Raw genomic sequence first — 24,709 nt, forward strand, 5'->3', positions numbered from 1 at the left:
ATCACAATAATTATTATTAATAATTTATGAATTTTGTAAAATTAATTTAAATGTCATTCCCTCTCAACGGATCGTGTTTGATTACGATCCGGACTATTAATGTGTTCCTGACTGAAATGATGAAAAAATGAATGAAATAAAAAATGCGTTCTTTTCTGGAAAAAAATTCCCCTTCAAGATTTATGTTCGTAACTCAAAAAGTTTGTAAGTCAGGGAGCAACTACATAAAAAAAATTTTAGAGCGCCGGGAAATTCTCTTAATCTCGAACCTATCTCCGATTTTTGAATTTAAATATCTCAGAAAATAATGCAGTTAAAAACATGTAATCTGTTTCTTGGGCTCAGAAGAGAAAGAGCAACAACTGTCCAATTGGAAGTTGGAGGACGGGGGGAGGGGAAGGGATCGTATAAAAATTTGCATTTTTTATTTTGCGTACACTGTACTTTCATCTTCAAAACTCGTACAGGGTGATTTCTGGTCACATTTTGAGAATTTTTAAAATTGGAACCATACCACTACGACGAACAGTTGATGAGATAAAGGCTGTAACAACACTCCAAGGAGAAACCATTGAATCTTAGAATGGCCATAATATTACCAATAGGCAGGGCCGCAAGTAGTGGGGGGCATATGGGTCTGGTGCTCCGGGTGCATCACAAAATGGGGCGCAAATTCAACCTATCCTTCAGCATTATGATGGGGGGGGGATGCCTAAATGAGTGGTTGCCCCGGCTAACCAAGTATCCAGTTGCGGCCCTGCCAGTAGATATCTTATTTCTGATGAATCACCGTTATATTGGGTATTTTTTCTTTTAGATACATTCTCAAGTTTGTAATTTACACCTGATAGCATTTCTTTTATTCTATAGATCAAACTACACAGTTAATGACCCACAAACATCATGTCCTTATTCTTTAGAACTTGGTTTACTGCATGGACACTTCTGGCACCAGGGTGTCAAGTGACAATTAGATCTGGTTCCGATTTTCAAGAGTAAATATGCAAGTAGGTAGGTAGGAATTTTTAGCTAGGTAAGTAGTGCCTCTCTCAGAAAAATCGCTTTGTATGTGGGCGTATGATAATGTTGTGACATCCCTGGGCGTACTTTATGAAAATTGTGAAAAGCTAATCGAAAAACTCAGCAATAAAATGTGAAGTCTAGTTTGCAATATTATTAGTTCCTCATCTTTTGTGCCATCCTACAATCAAGTATTCTTAAAATATTAGGATCTTCTGTTGGATGATCGATATTGAAAAAAAAATTGTGCTTTACAAAAAAAAAAAACATTTGATAATCTTTTTGTGGTGCCATGAAAAAGTTTTGTTTTTCTTTTACGTCTTTAGTGAAATCAAAATGCGTGCAATAACGAATGGTTTAATTGAACATAAATTAATGCTAGTTAAAACAACATGGCGTGAATGAATGAACGCCAGGACTTTGCCACTGGACTTATCCCGTTGCCGAGATCTCTTCCAGCCCAGCTTAGTGGCAGAGTCCGGAACAGTTTATTTTGTGTAAAAACAGAAAGAAAAGAAAAAAAACCATAACATAAAATTTTTTTACAGTATATTTTCCCCGGACAACTAGATACTGTCGCGATTAACAAATTTTATGGTGATTACAGACGAGGAGATGGGGTTCGGAGTCGGATAAAAGTTTCGGGGCTTCATTAAGACGGATGAATGTATGCATATCTGTGGTGGTCAGAACATGGTAACTCCAAAATCACATTTTGGAGATATAAGCATTTTCATTGTCATTTAAAAATCAAAAATAAAACATACGCACAGATACAAATGAAAATATCATACATCAGCATGTTTTTTAGCCGTATACACGTATTTGTGCATTTATCTCACTTCTAATTAGTTATGGTCAGCAAGACTTACTACTAGATTCAAAAGCCATTTTTTGGAGATATCATGTTCTGACCAAACACCACAGATATTAGGATGGAGGTATATTATAAAAGTATTGGACAGGCCACATGCCATCTCATCTTGTATCTTACACTTGCCATATTATGTACACAGGATACAAAAAAACGAAATGAGAATCTTATTTTGAAATATAAAATACCCATCGGAGCTAGTCTCATCTCGCGCTTAACACCTTATTGGTGAGCAAATGGGTTTGGTAACTTGCGGACTAGAAGCCAGCATCAGTTTTATTGGGTTGAGTTCGCACGCTCCGATGGATTTGATGAAAATATAGAAAATAGAAATATTTTGTGGGGGGATATATACAATTAGGGGATCACCCGCGCCATCTCGCTTAGCACATTACTCGGTGAGCAACACGAATACGACAATATGAGTAGGCACGTGTGTTATGGACATGGAATGCATGAATAACTTGAATAGAGGAAAGAGAAATACACATATACACACATTTATATACATATATATAGCTGCCAGGTCGAGTCGTCTCGCTCTAAACCTAGTTTGGTGACAATGTAGGATTAGTTTAATTGTGGGATTGTTTGGAGAGAGCCTTAGGTAAGGATTAGCTTCGGTCTTGTTGTTTTTGTTGACTCGCTCTGGCTGGTTATATTCATTAAAAATAAAAAAAATGAATGCGTATAAAATAAAATCTACACATGTAATGGTCATTATGAAACCATCCGTACTAGCACCCCCGCTAGATGAGCCGGAGGACACTTGTGGTTATCACATTTACATCATTGTTACGGGGATGTCGTGAAAATTCTTCGTCCCGTTAGTACATGCTATATCTTACACATATAACGGTTGCGTATTGATAGTGGCAGTCATGTGGATATGATTTGTGTTGTTTTTATCTATTTCTGTTTTCCCCTTGTTTTTGCAAAACTTAATTAATTATTGTCATAAACAAAGAATTTATCATGTTCATCTAAGATCATGCTTAATGACATTCTCGTATATGACAAATCGTGAAGTAATTAATACATAAATTGAACGTAACCATTGTCCAGGACGGTGAATTCGAATGGTAATGTTAGTTTTCTTCGCACATGTTGATTCGTGTCAAGGAAGACAACATTACAAGACTGATAATGTTATGAATGCTTTTATCTTCTTCGCACTTATTTTAATTTAATTTTTATCGCAAAATATGTGATAGTGCATGTATCATGTACAGGTAAAAATAGTTAATTGGTTTAGTGATGAGAAGAAAGGTTATACATTTTTCCGTATTTTTCAGACTTTCCAACTTTATTACGAGCTGTTGCTGAGGGAAAAGGCTATTTATTGCGCAGTCCCGTTTAGCTTAAAGAACATATTGTTCTAAGGGAAGAAAATGTCTCGCCTCTGTAGCTTAATGGTAGAGCACTCGTCCGGAAAATGGTGTTTCGGTTTCTTGAAAAGGAATGCGAATTTTCTTTCCCAAATTTATTTTCACTGGGGTATCCAGTGAATTGCGCTTTGTATAATCAGCGGAGTTACTCATCGTTTCGTTACATTTTTACTACTAATAAAATCACCTACAAAAAATTTGATTTTGAATTTCATTATAACCTCCAGCTCCATAGGTGTGTATTGGATCTCTAGCGAATATCATTGATACGAATCGGCTCCAAATTTTGTAATTACTCATTGTTCACACAAATAACCATGTTGAGATAAAGTGATGAGCGTTGAGCACCTACTGAAAATACGAATATACTAAAAATGGTAGGAAAAAGTCCGTAGAAACTTTAAAAATGAATAGAAACCGGAAAAATAACCGAAATAAAAAACGGTTCGCAGGGTTAGCATCGCTAGGTCACAAGAATTTTTCTAAGACAGGAAAAAAGAATAATACACAAAACAGCCCATAATTGAGACTGGTACGAGCGACTTCGGTGGAAATATGCAAATGAGATGGTTATAAGAACTTGAGCCTCTAATCCACAATCAGTTCATCGTTGTAAACCGTCTATGTGGAGTTGCTGCACTCTGCCGTTGCTAGATTTGTAACTCGCCTGCAATGTGTTATCCCCTGTGGTGGCGGTCATGTGGAACACACTGCTGTAATAAACGATTTGGAGGCATTCTGTTCGTTATTTGCGTATCTTTCCTTGACTTGTGTACGTCAGCGCCACCTATCGGCAGTTTTTTATGGGTTTTTCCCTGTCTTAAAAAAATTCCCGTGACCTACCGATGCTAACCCTGCAAACCGTTTTTCATTTGGGTTATTTTTCCCGGTTTTTATGAACTTTTAAAGTTTCTACGGACTTTTTGCCCACTTCGTATATTGAATATGGTACTATTAAAAGACGGTTTCCCATGAGTAACGAACAAAAAAGTAACTAATATACTACAACAGATGTGGTTTTTTGCTGTGAAATAATATGATTCTAATCCTTCTAATCCTTTTTTTTAAAAGCATTTCACCCTTTTTTGAATAGAAACGAATTGCTAATTCTTAATATCGTATTTCTAACAACACGATGGAAAACATACATATCATTCTAATGCTGTTCGAAAAATTAAGAAAATTGTTTCTTAACGTGAATTAATGAGCCTAGATACACGATACCTGATTAATAAATTTACTTTAACAGTATCAGAAAGAATAATAAAAAATAAAATAGAAGAAACCACAGACTATAACATAATCATAATCACAGACACGAAACATATACATAATCTCTTTACATTTACAACACGCATGGAAAATTCTCTCCCGTGTAGAGAGGAAAAACATTCATAAACTCAAATTACTTCCCGAAGGGTTTAAAACTCATTAAAATTTGAGAATGTATATTTACTTAACACAAATATTAATTAAGTTTATCAAATATAAAAGTATAAGAAATTAGATAATATTAATACAGATGTAGAAGAAATGCGTACAAACTGAAGAGAAATTGAACTTGATAAAAAATATCACGGAATCCTTACGAGATAAAAAAAATTTATTCCACTCTAGAATTTTCGTAGATTTTCAATTATTTTTCCCCTCATTTTTTCATATTAATATCCATATCTTATCACGCATCTGGAGCTCTCGTATTTTCGTATTAAATTCCAACGACTCCTTTACCTTTCGATTTATCATACGTAAGTAAAATGAATTACCTCTCGTTATTCATTTCTGGTCTCTTTTCTCTGACGTTCTTATATTAATGTTTGTTTTCCATCATCCTTCGTCTTGATTATTCCGGCTTTTTTTCCCCCTTTGCTTTATTTTACGCCACCTGGTGTACATGTAGAAACTTCAGGTTGTTAGGAGTGAGTTTGTTTTTTCTCTCTTTATTTTGGTGTTTTTATGGTTAAATCATTTTCGTCTGAGTGATATCATCCTGATGGATATATTTTATGTGGTTTTATTATTATATTTAGTGGTGTAGTGTGTGTGTGGGGGGTTTTCGTCTGTTTTATTCTACAGCACATCATTCTGGATGAAATGAAGTGATAAAATTTCAAGTCTAGCAGACTGTAAGAAAGAGATGGAGACGTCTTCAAGGAAAACAATCGCATAAATCTTTCTAGTTCATAAATCAACATGTCTTATGTTGATTCTTCTTCTCTCCGTATATGGTTTCTTCAGAAATATTAGCATACTAGCTTCTACCCGCGACTTCGCTCGTCTGGATGTGGTAATCTGAAAATTACTCGGCGATGATTCCGCCATATAACATTTTAAGGGCTCGTGACCGCCCACGAGGGATGAGTTATCAGAAATCCCCCTTCTTAGAGGTTATCTACATCATAAAATAGAATACTGACCAAATTTCATATTTATAGCTTCAGCGGTTTCGGCTCAGTCATGATTTCCTCACCCATAATAACATTTGAAACACCTTATAATCCCCACCCCTTAGAGGCTGAAATGTGAAAAATCCCTTCTTAGGGGGAGGGGGAGGGGGTCTACATTATAAAATAAAAATGCTGACCAAATTCACTTATAGCTTATAGCTTCAGCGGTTTCGGCTGGACGTGATTTCTTTGTGGAAACTTTGAACCCCCCCTTATTAGGGGTCGAATTTTTTTAAAAAAAAAATCTTCTTAGTTAGTCTTTACGTTATGAAATAAAACTACTTTCCAAATTTAATGTATTTACCGTATATACTCGTGTATAAGCCGAGTTTTTTTGTGGAAAAATTCGTTCCTCAAGTTGGGGGGTCGGCTTATACTCGGGTCAGTTTTTGATGAGAAAATATCGACCCCCGCATTATTGGTATGGGATACGTTCAAACCCCACAGAACCGATAATGTCAAAGCTAAGGCAAAGAAATCGAAAACATCATTGGCTTTGATTTCAGGTGGGCTAACGTCGTTTACACAGCCTTTAGATGTGAGCATCAACAAGCCTCTCAAAGACTATTTGAGGAATTTGTGGATCGAATGGATGAGTTCCGATGATCAAGAAACTACAAACAGTGATGCCTTGAAGAAACCTGACATTGGCCTAGTGTGCCAATGGGTGCATGAGACGTGGAATTCTGTTTCCGCTGATCCTTCAACAAGTGTTGCATCAGCAATGCGATGGACGAAACTGAAGATGTTATCCTGTTTGAAAATGACAATAGCAATGACAGCCCAGATGAGGATAAAAAGGAAAATGCCGCACCCTGTGGGGATCTGGTGAATTACGATGAGTTTGGAGACTCAGAAGAAACGGATTAAAAAGTTTGAATCATTTTCTATTGTAAATTTCCGCAATCTATTCATTTTCCATGAAAATATAAGAATTTTTTTTCTCTAAAATGCACGGATTTTTTGGGGTCGGCTTATACACGGGTTTTCAATTTATTGCGGTTTTGGTGGTCCTGAAGTGGGGGGGGGGGGGGTCGGCTTATACACGAGTATATACGGTAGCTCTAGAAGTTTCTACTCGGCGAGATTTCTTTTTCTTTAAATCCTCCCTAGGCGTCGAATGTCACAAAATCTTTTCTTAGTAAGTTTTTACGTCAGGAAATTTAATTACTGACAAATTTCCCAAATATAGCTTCAGTGGTTTCGGCTCGGCAAATGATGAATCAATCTGTCAGTCAGGACATATTATTTTATATGTACAGATAAAACCATATCGATTTTCTTTTTCCTAGTCTTTTAGCATGCATGTGCTGTGAAACTTAGGTTAACGAGCTTAATCCGTTCCGCCAACGTGCTTGTTATCCGAATTGCTCATTATTCGAATGAAACTTCTTCATAGCAAATAATGGAAACTTCAATAATTCGTTCCACAATTATTCATTCACATGAAAATTACTAATAACAACGTCATTCATTCAATAATGCAAAATAATAGAATAAATATGATAATGCCATAAATAAACATACAATAACGATAATGTTTGCAAATTAACTTACTCTAAACGACCAGAGGACGGAAGACTATCGTTTATGGCAGTGATTCCCAACGTGGGCGTTAACGCCCCCTGGGGGGACGATGGAATGTTCTAGGGGGCGATAGAAGCTACGGGTATAACAGAGGATCCTATGGGTTAGATTGCGTTGGGGGCGATGGAAGCAAAAAAATTCTGAAGGGGGTGACGGGACGAAAAAAGTTGGAAAACTATAGTTTAGGGTGACTTAAGGACTCAATTCTTCTGTATTCTTTTTATGTGACTTTAAAAAGCACTTGCTTTTGCCTTTTTTTTTTTGGTTAATTCGGAAATGAAAAATCGCACTTGGATTTATTGACAGATTTTTGACAGATATTTTTTAGGGACAGATTCATTGCTCGCACTGCTACGGATTTATTTAGGTTGGCTTTCTTCTACAAAGTTTTGCACAGAATTCCACATTCAACGCATTTGAAGTGAGGGGCTCCTCATTTCTGTCTTCGTCTTCCTCAGACGAGATCCCGTGTATAAGCTCTTGCTGAAGCGCGAAATGCAGATTCATCAGTTCGCCTGTGGATATGACCATGTCTTCGACTATTTCTTGAATGAGGGTCTCATGAAATCTCCAGTCCCACGATTAGTCTCCCCTCATTCTTGCGCTAACCCCTCAAAATCACGTTCAATAATACAATCAGCCCACAGTTTCGCCAAGCACAATTAAAAAATGCTTTAAGCGCACACACGCGGGGTTACGATGGCACATCTAGTTTCATATCGTAAACAGTGACATTCATACGGGAGTTCATGTTTTCGAGTTAGGCACGCTGACCGGAGACTGTAGGGGAGAGTGTTACCACAATTTCACAACACGTGTGTGGATGAAAGCAAAAAACCATCAGCTCAGTTGCGACAACGGGAAAATAAATAAGCGAAGTTAATTTTTGCTCGTAATGCGAAGCATCGCTCATTAATGGAATCAAAATTTGGTCAAAATTTTTACTCGTTATGCGAATTGCTCGTTAAGAGAAGTTCCACTGTACTGTATTGTCCTATATATAGTCCGTCTGAAAAGTTTATTCACAAGATGAAAATTCCAATGAAATCAAAAACGCAAGTTTTGAATGGTATTCAGAGGAACGTAATTGAAGTGCAATCCAAATCGAATGAATTAAATATATTTAATTGAACCTTGCTCATTTTGGCAATTACTTGAAATGATTTATTATTCCTTATTTTGATGGGGAAATCACTATCTCGGAAAAGTTTAAGCACTTTATGTAAATTTTAAAGAATGCGTGTTGTGTCGCATATACCGCAAAATACCGTGTTTTCAGAGTGGAAATAAAGCAGAGGGAATATTTTTGCAAGTGAATAAAAATGCCGAACTTATAGCAATTCACGAGAGAGGAGATTTCTAGAATATTGAAATACAAATCGGAAGTTTTGGACAGATTTCTAATGTTCTGATCTCAACCGATCGAACCATGATGTATATCGATTTCTTATCAAAAAGAACGGTTTTGATGGAAAACCGAGACATGAAAGTTCATTTGCAACATGTATTCGGACAGATAGGCTGGTCCAGAAAATGGTGTCAACTCAAAACATGTCATTGTACAAAGCGAAAAATGATGTGTGGCCAAATATGCCAAAACATGAAGTCCGTAGACGCGTTATGGATTGCAATTACATTAAACTGAAAAAGAAATGATATGCACACCATGTATAAAACAACGTCACAGGGTATTAGATTGAGTGGGGGCGAGAAAAGTCATGACTCATGGATACAAATGGCTGAAAAGTGATATTGAGCGAGTGGGAAAAATTGGAAATCGAATGGCCATGATAGCTAGAACACTTACTGTCATGACTTTAATGGAGAGCCAAGGACTGTCTTCGGTCAATGAAAGGTGGCAAATCAATGATGATTTGGTTTGAATGGTCATATTCATTCTGTCAATTCTTGAGGAAAGAGGAGACCTCAAAGAATCGGGAAACACTCAAAAAACATTTGAACATTATCGCGGATGGTATAAAGCTGCTGTCAGGACGGACTCAGTAATAGTATTGCTATCGAGGATTCAGTCTGTGAAGTTATAAACCCTTTAAAAACCGATTCCGTCGAGGAAAATACGTTTTTCCGAAGTGATACATAGGAACAAGAAAACATCACTGATTCTTAATTCTGAGAGTACATGCATTCTAGTAGGATTTGTTTGTGTTGTGCTAAATCATGATTGAAATTACGTATGACTTTTCATGTAAATTATAGACATGGTGTTAAGGTACGCAATTAGCAAAAATACGAAAAGTTTATTTCTTCGTATATGTCATATTTCTTCTGTGCTCAGACTTTTCTCATACGGATCAGAATCTACGAATCTTTTACAAGACCTCTGAATATAGCAATTGTTCTTGACCAGGGATCCATGGAACCCTTTGGGTAGCTGGATATATTTTACAAGTGCGCGAGCTTTAATGAGGAAAGCGATCAATTTATTGATTTTGCATAATAATATGCTGACTTTTCTGTCAAAAAATTCGTCCGTGGCCTTATTCTATTCTCGCAAGGGCTCGTGATAAACAAGAGATTAAGAGAACTCCCTGTTCTAAACATAGGTGGAGATAGAATTGTAAGTCTGGAGGGCCACGGCCATTATTGCTGGGGGCTGGGGGATGCTTGCACACGGTGACCGAGTCCCGAACCTACGCAAAAGAGAGAGTTCATGATGCAGGGCCGCCGTGGGCCGCTAAGAGCGGGCGGGCGCAGATGGACCGTCGCAGAGACACCGCCGAACTGGGTGGATCGATCCTAGGGTGGGTCGACGGCGGGCGCGTCCGAGGAGACGGTCTCTAATGTCCGACGACGGGGCCGAGATGGGCGGCACGAGAGAGCGTGGAACTCGGGGTTCGAGGCGGAGGATACCGACCTGGCCTTCGTTAGCGGCGTCGGCTGAAACTTCTAAAAAGTAATCTACCGCGATTCGCCGGCGTTGGCTTCCGGCAAAAAAAAAAAAAAAATACTCCCCAGCGCGACCCAACCCCCAAGGGTAAAAGGCTTATATCCCTGGAGGGACAGAGCCTGGGCCGTGACTGGTTTGTCGGGGGATGGGGGACACGATGTTGATGATGGCAATTCATATATACTATATACATTAGATCAGTCGACTCCACCTTTGACTCTGGGGGGGGGGGCGATGCCCCCCACGCCCCACATGGTTCTAAAGTAAGGAAAGACCAAAGACGGACTTGCGTTTGTTAGACGTGATAGTTCGCAATGACTTCTAGGCTTCAATGTGCTCTTGAAAGTAATACAGGGTGGATATAAATAAACCGTCGGTACTCAGTCGTGTATAGCGCTCATTCTGATGGAGGGATTTTGCTAAAACTTGTGGTATATGGGACATGTGGCAAAAAGAAAGATTTACTAACAAAAATAGTTCACTTTTTGAGCATCGGGTGAAAAAGTGGCGCTTTGTTATTGCAGTTATATTTTTCCCAATGGTCCAAATAAGTATATAGCCTCTACCAAGTGTTTCAATGATATACGCCCACCGCCACGGGCGCTATTTAGGTCGGACTAGTGTCTGAGTGGCGTCAGTGAAACTTGGTATATACGTTATGCGGACCATGGGAAAAATATAGGTGTGATAAAAAAAAAGCGCCACTTTTTCACCTGGTTGTCAAAAATTTAATTATTTTTTATTGGATCTTTCCTTTCCTCCGTTGTCCATATATCATATATGCTAAGTTTTGTCAAAATATCCATATCAGGATGGGAGTTACATACGTTTCAATAGTGTCAGTTCATTAATAACCGCCCTGCATGTTCCGGTTAAACGACTACAACGGTTTTCTCTTGAAAACGGTCTATAAATATCATTAATCCATCGAAAATGTGATAATATGATACAAAGACATAACACAGGATGCACAGAATCACATCACAGCCAGCCAGTCACAATTTCACTTATTAGTCTCGCCTATATCAGCTTTTCAAATTCATGTCCATACAGAAATGAAGTATGTCCTTTATTATTTCTCGTCCGTATTCCGATTGAGGTCCGAATAAATTGCTCGAATTACGAATATCCGTGAATAAAATCCTCGTTTTTAACGTGAAATTAGTTTCCCATTCGATCGATCACCACGTCGAATTCCACGGCAGATGAATTCACAAAACTGTAGCGTGATCAAAGCGCTCTTCCGTTTACTTCTGCGTTAGCGGGAAACGAACTGACGTAGAGAAATAATGAGTAGCAAAAATTTTAATATTCATGAGACGTCCATCAAAATGGAGTATGGCGTGTTTGGATTTAGGCTCTAAATATACAAAGAGAAAATGGATGTCGTTTTCACGCTTTCGTTAAAAGACACAATTTCTGTGATGTTCCATCTTAGCGTCTTTTGAATTCCAAGGAGGACTAACATCCAATAATGAGAGCCTAATGCACCCGTTAATGCTTTCTAAGACACTTTAAAGATCCTATAACTGATTATGACAAATCCTTTACCCAAATTTCGAGGCTGTTTCTAAATTCGGTCGCATTCGAGACAAGACACAAATATATTAAGGAATGTACGTACATTTATACCTCGGCTAACGAGTGCATCGGATTACGAATTTTTCGGTTAACGAGTTTTTTTTCTGCCGTGATTTTTCTGCCTTGTTTAACAAAAGGTTTACCGGGCGGGTCATTTTGACCCATTTTGAACTTCATGAGTGAAATTATAGAAACCGTTTAGATACTTTTTTTCTGCCCACTTGTACTGACTTTTATTCAGTCAGCAAGATGGGCACATATCGATATTCGTCTTCTTGAGAGCCTTCTAATTTTGAAGTTCTCTATGTGGTATACCTATCCCCACCGATACGGGTCAATTTGGCGCATTAGTAAAACAAGCATAAACGAAAGGAAATTGCCTCTATTTATGCGCAACGTATTCATGTTGGAAGATTCTGATGCAGAAAAGAGATAAACATCGAAAAAACAAACGAAGGTTAATTCGCGTTTTGCTGTCTTAAGCCCCGTTTACACGTGCAAGAAAATATCCCGGGAAGTTACCCGTAACAGGGATTTTCGCTACAACCAGTTTACATGGCGTTTAGTTTGTGCCGCTATTCCCCCTCCCCTCTTCTTTTCGGAAGTCGTCACTGGTTACGTGGGTTGAACGGGTGGTTGGCTCAAGATGACTGACGAAGGAGCTTACAGTAGTTTTCGCGGCACGAAGGGCTGTGATTGAGGAGGTCGAAGCCACCCACCATTATTTTGCAACAAAGATGGGACTCTCGATGGATCTCTGTCCCACCTTTTTTTTCTCCCCCCATGAAAAAAAAGTTACTCTGCAGGTAATAATCATCAAAGCTACCCCCCCCCCCAATATTGAACATGTAAACGGGGCTTGTAGCGAAATTTTTTAACAGGGAGATCGGACCGCATTCGTGCCTCGAGGGTGGAAACCACAGAAAACCAACATCAGCCGACCACCACTGTGACGACGGTGGAGGTTTGAACCCGGGTCCCTGCGATGCGAGTTCGTCACTATCACCACTCGACCATCACAACGGCGGCCCGATGCGTACACACTGTAAAGTAAAAAGCTCTTCAATATCCCTCATCTTGTATATTCTCATTTATCCAATTTTGAAACATTTTATTTCAGCTTTCTGTCGGTTTGTGCCGTTTTTTTAGTGTCCCTTCGAGTTTGAAAAACCAATTTTTTAAATTTTGGGCAGAAGCTGGAACGAATCAAACGATTTTTTCAATAGAAACCCTATGGGAAATACCGTTTCGGCTAACGAACGTGTTCAATCGAACGAATCATCTCCGTTAGCCGAGGTATCACTGTACACGGCCGGTGAGAGGCGCTTTCTAATGAGCGCTGCAAGAAAGTTCAGACCGAAAAGTTTCGGAGAATCAAATTAATCACGTCTCGAAATGAACTCAACCAAGCCGAACAGGATAAAAACAAATATTTTTCCGGAGATTTATTCGAATAAATTCTCTCGTACGGAGATACACAATAATTTGAGTGAATCTGACATCCATAAAGTCAGGGCGATTCATTTAGAAGATGGAATTAATTAGTTGAGAGAGAATTTGGTTTAACACACACACGGGAGTAATCTATGTTAGTTGTCAGTCGGGTTCGGTATTAATTAGTTTCATGACGCCCGATGTACTGGTGTTATATGTAACGGGATAAATGTAGGTAATGCGGTATGGCATTGGAAATCGGACTGGTTGAGAAATTTGTGTTAATTAAGAACTACTATTTTCAAGGTGAGAGTTTATCTATACATTTATTCACTGTTGTGAATTAGTGTTTATCTATACATAATTCACTGTTCACGTGAGACTAGCACGGAAGTGTGAACTACCTAGCTGTGCAGTTTTAACGCAGCTGCGCTCACCCGGGCAAGGCCTGAAAGCCTCAAGTGAAAATAAGAATTTGGTAACATTTTCAACAGCAAGTATGAAAACTGGTAGGCAGGCATTTTAGCTAAGTAGGGTCCCCTGTAAAATCACTGTGCCCGGGGATCCATGATGCTCTTAAGACGGGCGTATCTCACGTGCTCATTCGCTCGCTCATATACTTAACAGCTCAATCATTCACGTGTGCATCATTCATTCGCTCAATCATTCACGTGTGCATCATTCATTCGCTCAATCATTCACTTGTGCATATTCATTCGCTTAATGATTCACGTAGTGTGAATATTCATTCGCTTAATGATTCACGTAGTGTGAATATTCATTCGCTTAATGATTCACGTAGTGCGAATATTCATTCGCTTAATGATTCACGTAGTGTGAATATTCATTCGCTCACTCACGTGTTGTGAATATTCATTTGCTCACTCACGCACTCATTCTCTCTCTAAAGTGGTTCATTCACTCAAACACGTGCTCACTTATTCGCTCTTTAACCTGTCCAGACCCTGGTGCCACATATGTGTGGGTCGCTTTTCTCATTGTATAATATTTTTTTCTTTCGACCTCAGGGAGTTAAGCCCTGACTTCAAGGATTATGTAAGTTTTGAGTTAGAAATAGGGTGAATATGAACTTTGGGCCTCTCATCAGAGTGCGGCACTTGAAGTTGAGAAAGAGAGAGAAATACAGTTCAATTTTCGACTGCCAGGTGAAAAAATGACACTGTTTATTGCTTACATTTTCCCATGGTGCATATAGCATATATAGCAAGTTTCAAAGGAAAACGTCCTCTAGAACGGACGCTATATAAGTGTGAGTAGTTCCAGTATACCGACGGGTGCTACATTGGTCTGAAACTACTCAGACCTAAGTAGCGCCCGTTCAAGAAGACGTATACCATCATAACTTGGTATATACGCTATCTGGACCATGGAAAAAAAAATAACCAAAAGAAAAATGTAAAATTCAATAAAAAAGAGCCACTTTTCACCTGGCGGTCGAATATTGAACTTTGTTTTAAATTTCATAAATCTCTCTCTCATGATCTCATTAAGATATCCTAGAATTTGGCTGTATTCGGAAAAGCAGTTTTTGAGGAAAAACTTCTTACAGTCCTCGGGAACTTCAATTATAATCACCCTGTATATTATCCCAGGTTGACAACGGTTGGTATGGGCCATACGCGTGCTATATTAGTAAATTTCATGTGTCACATAAATAAGATGTGGGAAAGAGCAGGAAATGTCTATATAACCACTGATTAAAACTTTTTTTTTTTTGAATGGCACAAAATTTGATCAGAGAATCGTGAAAAAATGAGTAATATTTCTGCCCGTAACTCGAAAAAAAATGTACTCTGTACTATACAGGGTTTCCTGTATGTGCTAATGCGACCTTCATCTCATCAACGTCGTAGAGGTACAGTTTCAATTTCAAAAATGAGCAAAAGGCTTTTAAAAATCACCCTGTATCAGTTTTGAGAGTGAAAATACAGTGCGTAACAAAAACAAAAATCTAAATTTTTATACGTTCCCCTCTGTCCCAATTGTAAAGTTGTCACCCTGTCTCTTCTGAAGCCAACAAAAAATATTCCAAGGTTCTAAGTGCAATATTCATTAAGATATTTTTGAATTCAAAAATCATGGAAAATACGGGAAAGGACAGCATGAATAAGGGGAAAGTAACGTTGTCCGTTAGTGTTTTTGCTGTTCTTTCATAACTTTTCTCCGATATGTGAATTCAAATACCTTACCGAATATTACGCTCAGAAGCGCCCCGTTACCGAGGTCTCTTCTAGCCAAGCTTCATGGCAGAGCCAAACCAATTTCGACGACGGCTTCCGTGATTTTAATCCAAAATGATATCCCACGAGATTATAATGTTTATAACGGGCCCATGGTCCGTTTCCGGCCAACGTTCATAGGTACAAATCAATCCCCAGTGATAAATGTACACGCTCGGCAATTGAAACGCCTCTTCACTACGGAGTATGCTGCCACAAAATAACAGTCTTCCATTTCAGAGAGCCCTACTCTCTGGGAACTTAGCAGAGATCACCTCAAATACCTTGGCTTGAGTGCATCCTGAAACGGGAGGATTCAAACAGCGAAATACGTTGACTGGTCCTGCTTCTTGGAGCAGCTCTCTGAGGATATCGGAGCCACAGCCCCAGAACCTGATAAAGAGCCACCCATGCTAGTTAGAAGATTTACTAGAATAGTATTTATATTTTTTGTTCAAGCAATGTTCTTACATCACCTAGTGTGACAGAGCCTGGGTGACTCTCAGTTCCTACCACTATCATAATAATATCCACCCGAACAACATAATTATCACACTTGGTAATCACCATGGTATCATGCATGGTAAAAGAAATAAGTTGATGGTTCAGTAATGAATGTAAGAAAATTGAATCAGTTGAAAATTGAATAGCCATCACACAACGGTGAGAGTGGGCAACCTGTATATAGCTTAGATTGAAATAAATAAACTAGTGAAAAATTATTGGGTACATATGTAATGATTCGCAAGTACGAATTGGGTGAATTTTTCAAACATTCCTAATGTTACGATCACATTCACGCGAAAATGGGAGACTTACGTTTTTGCCGATGAGATCAGAGCGATTAGCAATGATACCCCACGGAGCTATACCAATCGCCAGCACTCGACTTCTCAACCTAGGTGTTCTTTCATTTACTAGAGCCTCACCAACATGGCGCATGACACCTAGGCGTAAGAAGAAAAAAAACGTGCGCATCAATCACATATAATCACAAATTCATAAACTCCGAAAATGAATACATGATGAGTGAAGTAAAATTTTAAAATCATCAACACAAACGGGTACACATGAATGTTGGTTAATTTTCTACACGGATCATTGTCAATTTCATCAAAAATTTGGTAACTACATTGAAGATACTGGTTATTTATAGTATCTTCATCGATGAAATACAGCTATAATAATCAAAATCGAGGCATATGGATTATACAGGGTGTCCCGTAAGTGCTAACGCGGCCTTTACCGTATCTCATAAACCGTCAGTCGTATAGGTACAGTTTCAACTTAAAAAATGCTCGAAAGGCGTTCGAAAATTATCCTGCACCAGTTTTGAGAGTGAAAACACAGTGCGTCACAAAATAAAAAAAACTCAAAATTTTTATACTCTCCCGCTGCCCTCTAGATTCCTATTAGAAAGTTGAGTTGTTTCCCTGTGTCTCGTGAGATCTAATTGGAAGTTAGAGGACGGGCGCGGGACCGTATGAAAGTCTAGACGTTTTACTTTGTTACACACCGTATTTTGACTCTCAAAACTTATACAGGGTGATTCCTAAACCCATTTGGAGCATTTTTTAAACTGAAACCTATACCTCTACGATGGACGGTCGATGAGATAAAGGCCGCATGAGCACTTGTATACAGTGAAACATCGCTACAATGATACTCGGTATAACGATAAATCAATCTACAACGATATTTTTTTTCCGATTATTGTTTCGAATTGCTTTTAGTGTAATGCCCTTCAGCACACAACTCCTTTCGATACAACGATATCATTTTTACTACGATAATTCCCTCTATAACGATATTTTTAACGCTAGAAAAATAGACGGGGCCTGTGGCCCTGCGCGCTCTTTCTGCTCCCATATCTGAAGAAAGCACAAACCGAAAGCTAAAAAATTCTTCGACTTTCCTGAATTATTATGTTTTTATTGTAAACCGAAGCTTTTTCCATTATCTATCTAAGCAACGGAGATACGAACGGATATACCTAGAAAGAAGAAACGGGGTTCTCCACTGACTCTCCCATATATTTCAGAACACATTCACCGTATAATACAGTTGATTCCCGTTTTAACGAATACCGTTATAACAAAAATCTCGTTTTAACGAACACGTCTTATCCTCCTCAGATAAGTTCACATAGGAACAATGCAAAAACCTGAAATTCCTTTTATAACGAAGTGATTTCTCCGGTCTCTTGGAGTTCGTTATAACGGGATTCGGCTGTAGTACCAACGTTGTCACAATTGGTTTTAGAAGGCCAAAATTCTTATGATAGCCTTTTTGTGCATTTAATATTGTGTAATTCCCATTCGTGAGACTTTTCTTACCTTCATTCTTATATGCAGATATCGGTCAGAAGGCGTCTCAGCTATTGTTGTCAAGTATTTTTGTCATTTTGTCCGATAAATTGCTTCTTGTGAGAATCAGAAATATCAACGTGCTTATGATTGCTGTAACATTGGCAAAAAGATGCAGTTTCACCAAACAGAAAACTTTTCAGAAGTTGGCAAAGATCCATTTTGGCGAAAAAAATCCATTTCAGTCCAAGCAGTGGTGATGAGAAAATCCCAGGAAGAAAATTAATGAGGCATTGATGATGAATGTGTGAATCAGATTGAAATTATACCTCCAACAATGCCTCAGCTGATGCAAAATGAAATGCTTCTAGAAACAATAAACACAAACCATATAAAAGTCACCAATGAAAACCTAAACCAACACCAAAACGTCAACTAATTTCCATAAACATCTGAGATTCCAATATCCCGTCTAGCGGTTGAGAAGGAACTATTGGAGATTAAAATGTATAGAATGTCGTGGGACCCCTTTTGTCAATAGGATGCTGAGGATTCCAAAATATTTTACGAGAAACTCATTGCTTACAGATATTGATTCCACATAACTGGAATATTACGTGATTTTTTTTTTTCAAACCTAAATCGACAAGCTTGGCTGCTGAAACCCATCGGAAAGAACATTGTAGGAGCTTCCAACCGCGTAAAAAATAAATCAACATCGCACTCGTTGATCTTATTCAAACCTAGAGGCGATGCAACGTTGAAATCTTATCGGGAAAATAGAATATGTAAATCTCCCAGTCGCGAGTTTCCTCCACATTGACGCACATCGAGAGAGAGAGAGAGCGTTTGTACATAATGTTTTAAAAAAATGGATAAAATATATTAACCCTTTGCACTCGAGAGGTGACTCTCGGCCAACCCTGATTTAAATGCGGTAACTCGAGAGGTGACTCTCAATCAACACTCGGTCTGAGCAACACCGACGCGATAATTTGAGCGGTAACGATATTTATTTAGGTTTGGTTTGGCCAATATCGCTCCATGAGTGTATGAAACAATACGTGCGTATAAAACAACTGCCAATCTTTCATCTTAAATACGTTTTTTTAGATTCATTGTTATATATGCGTCTTCGAGTTAGTTCCAAATCGACAGTCGTGGCAATAGGAATATCATTTTCAAAGTAGTTACGGACCCCAATAAGCATGGAATACGATGAAGGAATCAGTTCAAGTGAAGATGAATTCGATTTTTCGCTGATGGAGAACGGAATTACGTCTATGCATAGACTACTTGACGATAGAAAGGAGGAAAGCGGTGATGAAGATAGCGATGAAGTAATAGGTGTAAGTCAGAAAATCAAGGTAATATAAATTTATAAAGTGAATGTAAAAAAGCGACAGTGATTCCGAAGAAATGACAGAAAGTTCAGAATGGATATCGTGCGCAGAATCCGAAGAAATACCGCAAAGAATACCGTTAGTATCCGGCGAAATAGCCACAGGACCGCAAGTATCTTCAGACATAAAAGAAACATTAGATTTCTTTGTTATTTATTTATCTATATATATAAAATTGATTTTCTGTGTGTGTATGTTCTCTACACAAATCTGTAATTTTAGATCGATCGTCGCTAAATTTTCCATATATACTAAATGAGACCCAACTTAAACGATAGGCTACTTTAAAAGTTCCTCAGAGCAGGGCAAATGCCCAAATTGGGCGAAAAACCGTCGAACAACAATGGTTTTTGGGCCTCAACAATCACTTTCCGAACGTTTACTTTGGTTACCATGGTTCCCTAGCAATGCGTTTCAGACGTTTATATGCCTTTACAATGGTTTGTTACTTCTTTAACGCTGTCAGTATACATGTATAATAGTTTATGCCCTTATAATGGTTCGCAACTTTTTCAATCCTTCCAGTAATGAGGTTTTTTGAATAGACGTCATAATCATCATCAGCATCGCTTTGAGGGTCGGGAAAAGGGGGACCCTTATAGAAATCGGTGTTAAAATTGCCAATTTTAATGTAGAAATGCGGAAGTTTGGTGGAGTTTTCTGTCACATCAATAATTTTCAAAATTGTATTTAATTCCCGATTTTTGAAATATTGAGTTCGCTTAGAGATATACGAAGCCCAGGAGATTAAATATGAAGTAATTATCCGGATCTACTTTTGACTTGGATATCCAGGCAATAAAATTACTTCTCAAGCATGAAAATTAATATCTCCGTATTGTCTTTTGATATTCAACTGCATAAAAATTCATGTAGTTTAGGTTGTTTTAAAATTAATTATGAGCCCGTAAAAAGTACATCGTGAAAATTCCACAGTTTTAATTAACAATTTTTTGAAGCAGAAACAGGCAGATGGATAACTTGAAGGAGGAATCGAAATACCTAGCGCCCCTTAAAAAAAGAGAAGACAAAATTATATATATATTCATTTCTACGTTTCTCTTTAAATCTAGATTTGTTTATTTCACGAATCGCGCAGGAAGTCACCCCCCCCCCATATCAGTTAACTTGGACACGGTTTTTATGCCCCTCAAAGAAAGAAGGACGTATCACGTGATCCAAAAAGCCTCATTAAAGAAAACCCGGGCAGCGCCGGGTATTATAGCTAGTTTGAAGTATATAAAAGATATATATAGAAGATATATAAAATGTTGAAATATAAAAGTTTTAAACGTTAAATTGTGTGTGAAATCATTTTAATTTGGCTGTAAGAAATTCGCCAAATATGCGGAAATCGTCTCGAGTTGCTGGTTCGTCCTTACGAAAAGACCTCGACTGCAAAGGGTTAATAGGACGATGCATATACAAATGTCTTCTCCACTTGTTATTACTAGATACATCGAAAGACTGGTTATTTGCGGAGATGATGTTTAACAAGGAAGAAAATTCTTCTCTGCCCCCACCCCCACGGGGACTCGAACCACGGTCTCTCGTTTGCCGGACGAGTGCTCTACCAACTAAGCTATGGAAACATGCAGGTAGAATATTTCAACCTTGGAGGGTATATATATATATATATATATGTTGAAAGGCTCCGTACATGGATGGCGGCAGCAATCAATTAATAATTGCAAATCAAGCTCTGGTTGGGACCCATAGCTCAAGAATACGTAGCTGCAAGAGGATTTGCACGACCCATCTCGGAAGCCCCGAGACAAAACTTTGGGTCGCGACCCTTAGGTAAAAAACCCTTGGATTAATCGATCAATTGTAAATCGCAGTTGAAAATTTTAGTTCAGTTAATCGACTCGATCAATCCAATCAAATTTTAATTAAAATTTTTATTGAAAATTAAATTATAAATGTGATTTATTTGAGTATATATAAACAGAATTGAATGTCTTAAATTATGTTCCTATACATAATATATCTCAAATCCTGTCTGGGGATCTGTCACTTTCACTTCCATTATGGAGGACAGACGCACATTTTCCTTTACTTTGGATCACACTGTATGATTCTTTGGTCATTGAAGATCGAAATTGGCACCAAGAAATGTAAGAGAATGTAAGTCTTCGTTGTTCAAATGCCATACTGGGAAAATAATTGTTTCATATGCTATATCGAATGAAACTGAAGAAATACGATATAAAATATATCAAGTGATACGATATAAAATTATGCTTACCGTTATTAGTCCCGGCAGTGAATATCCAGGCTCCAGTGGTTTTAGCCGCTTTGACGAGTCCCTGCCTCAACACGTTCTTAAGTTTCGGCTGAAGTTCGAAATTCGCTTTCCCTCCGTGCACCGTGATCAACAGTTTCGGCAGCTCGAGCTGCCATTCTCTTGTCAGAAGTTGCAATAATAATTCGGGGCGAGTGTCGAAACTTAGCCTTACGTACTACAAAACAAAACAGTATGAAATAGGTGTTAGAAACTACACGCGAAGTATAATTCCATAATTTTTCATATAAATTCGTTTGCCAATAAAACATATGCTAGATAGAAAATATGCAGCTGGTTCATTTCATATGCAATCAGAGTAAACGTATCGGTCACATTCGAGCGAATGTAACCAACAGGCTTATTGGCTGTTTTTTTTTCCTTTCAAATTTTATAAAATAAGTTTTATAAAACTTTTATAGTGCAATCCCAGCTTTACTCGAAAAAAAAAATATCTCATCTCTCTACATGCACTGGACAACAAATTTTGACAAAGTTTCTGCGTTTGAAACCAAGATTGTAATTTCTTATGTAATTCGTTGTGCTGACTGCTGATTTTACCATAAAAAGATCAAATATAAATACTCTAGGGCCACGTATATATATGTTACCGCCAAAGCTCGAAGTTAGCCACTTTGTGAAGTGGCCAGCCAAGTTGTCTCGGCCAATGTTCGAAATTCGATATTTCGCCGGGCTTCAGACGGCCCCATATATCGATCCCTGTAGTTCGGGGTCATCGCCACGTTGGCGTATTTTTTTGTGATAATTATGGCCATACATAACCATAATAATTATGGTCATATACAGGGGTGTATAGGGGATTGACATATAGGGCTTACCAAAGCCCGAATTTCGGACACTGGCTGGCGACTTCGTGAAGTGGCCACTTTCGGGTCTGCCAGTAACATATACACATACACCACGCTTCTGCATACACCAATCCGTTAGAAATTCAGCAGTGGAATGTGTACAAGGTGTACGTACGTTTAAAAAAGTAAGTGGTGATTACGCTTGATAGATAGAACCGCTCACAACCCCGGACTGATGCAAAGCACCTTACTTCCGTTACCTCAAAAGACGCTTGAGCTGGAGTATCCCTGACAAATGTATCACTCAGTATCCCTTACGAATGTCCAACGATAGTCAGCCAGCATCGAGATTGACCATTTTTCTGGGAGAAAACGTTGCTCTATCCAGGCCGGAACTAGAGGGGGGCAGGGGGTCAAATGTCCCGGACGACAGTTTCAGATGGGAACAAAGAATACCGTTCTAGAATTATCGAATTTTAAAGTTATCCAAAATAACGTTTCCTCCGAGCGGCTGAATCATGTTTGCCCCGGGCAACAAAAATCCCGGTTACCCCCGGCCCTGCCTCTTTTTCCGGTACATTAACACTCGTAAAGTACTTTTCAACTGTTAACTTGAGTGATATCTCCAAAACGACAGCCATGAAATTTTTTTTTTTCTTGGAGATATTCGTGTTCAGCAGGTCAAGACCATCCGGAGTTGCATATATATTTTCATATAGGACGCAATTTCATTGTTATCCAGTGTAATCAGAAGGAAGAGTGGCACGTATGATTAACAGCGTCATCTACCGAATTTTCGTAAATGCTGTTTTTATTTTCAGTTGTAACGAATGTTCCATCTATTTTCAAATTTTGACTCAAATAATGAAAGAAACAAGCCCAAATATATCATATCTAAGTATAAATACCAATATTTTGTTTCAATAATGCTAATTATAATAAATTAAAAGTAATACACTTCGAGAAAAAGTTCAATTATTTTTACATCCAATTTGTTTATGGATGATCCAAATAATTTGTAGTTGCTGCTTTCTTAAAAGGTAGACAATGTATTCAACGTCATTATGTATCTTAGATGACTTTTTCTAGCCCAAGATATCAAAGAAGCAGTTATTTTTCTAGATATTAGGCTAAGGTGATCTCGGCTTTGCCGGGACTCGAACCCAGGCCCTCTTGCATACCGGGCAAGCATGACACCATCTACACCACTGAAGACACGACCCTGTCTTCCTTATTTCACGCACCGTCTCGTGAGGCGCTCAAGTACAGAGTAGCCATCAGGGCCATTTTCTGAAGTTAAGAGAGACTACTAGTCTCTACTTCAGCGCCTCACGACACAGTGCGTGAAATAAGGAAGGCAGGGTCGTGTCTCCAGTGGTGTAGATGGTATCATGCTTGCCCGGTATGCAAGAGGACCTGGGTTCGAGTCCCGGCGGAGACGAGATGGTTTCAGCCTAATATCCAGAAAAATACCTGCTTCCTTGATCATGTATCTTAGTTACGAATCGTGGCTCGCCGACAGCTGGCTCGAGACGCTGTAAAATTACTGTGTAATAAATTGATTTTCTAATCATTATTTAAGTCTTCATTTTCCACAAGCAGACCTGATTAATAGACAATTTACATTCATTATTTCTAGTGACGATAGTAATTAGCTATCTTCTCATCACCCTGCCTTTTCGTACCCACGTATTCCTCTTAACCACTTCACGAACAAGGACGTAATATTGCATCGAAACGAAAGTGGAATAAATTCAAACAAGGTCTCTCTGTTGTCTTTTCTCTCTCCTCAAGCTTTGTTGCAACTTGATATTTTTCTCCCCTTGGTTTTTTCTGTACGTTAATAGTGATTTTTTCTTCACAAATCATGTATCTTTCGCACAAAAGTGAAAGAGAACAGGTTGGATAAGTGTTAAAAGTGAAATCTACTCGGTACCTATATTCTTATCAACTTATCTATTGTACTGTTTTACTCTTTCATTTGCTTTTTTTTTCTTCCTTTTCTACTGCTTCCTTTTTTTCTAACGTTTAGGTTAGAAGTTAGGACAAGGTTACCATATTTATCGCCGATTCGTCAAAAAGAGAGCATCCGAATTTCATGTCAAGCGAAGAGGGTTAAAGTTTGTTATGGACATTTCTTTCCGCCGCCTTGTTGGGCAAGTAACTTTTCTCTGCCTCTGTATTTGTAGCTAAATGCATGTTTGGTGACAAAACGTTTTCGAAGTGGATGCCAACTCACAATGATATGAAATTACAACCAACTAAGCTACTCCGACCTCAATAATCCCAAATAGCAAAAATGTGTGGCATGGGATAATCGTGTTCATAATGTGCAGTTGAACAAGAGAGTTCTACATTCCAGACACGATCATTTTTGGTGTCAAAAACAGAGAAGCAGTCATCTCTAAATTTCAACATAGCAGTTTGG

The 24,709-nt window shown here is 38.4% G+C and overlaps 1 protein-coding gene and 1 non-coding gene across 3 annotated transcripts in view; one reads left to right on the forward strand and one right to left on the reverse strand.

Annotated features, from left to right (window-relative positions):
- Positions 1-24,709, reverse strand: part of Trpm (transient receptor potential cation channel, subfamily M) — a 343,617-nt gene that overhangs the window by 116,992 nt on the left and 201,916 nt on the right. For both annotated transcript variants that reach the window (XM_089247633.1, XM_089247634.1), the window contains exons 4-5: positions 21,437-21,650; positions 16,299-16,426 (exon numbers count right to left, since the gene is read on the reverse strand). In XM_089247633.1, the coding sequence (XP_089103759.1) occupies positions 16,299-16,426; positions 21,437-21,650 (342 nt within the window). The remainder of the gene's footprint in view (positions 1-16,298; positions 16,427-21,436; positions 21,651-24,709) is intronic.
- On the forward strand, positions 23,649-23,722 carry TRNAT-GGU (transfer RNA threonine (anticodon GGU)). The gene has a single exon. It is a non-coding gene; the product is annotated as a tRNA-Thr (tRNA).

This window comes from Pholcus phalangioides, unplaced genomic scaffold, assembly GCF_987345545.1.
Source record: "Pholcus phalangioides strain wild (caught in Gottingen) unplaced genomic scaffold, Ppha-v1.0 ptg000018l_1, whole genome shotgun sequence".
Lineage (NCBI taxonomy): Eukaryota > Metazoa > Arthropoda > Arachnida > Araneae > Pholcidae > Pholcus > Pholcus phalangioides.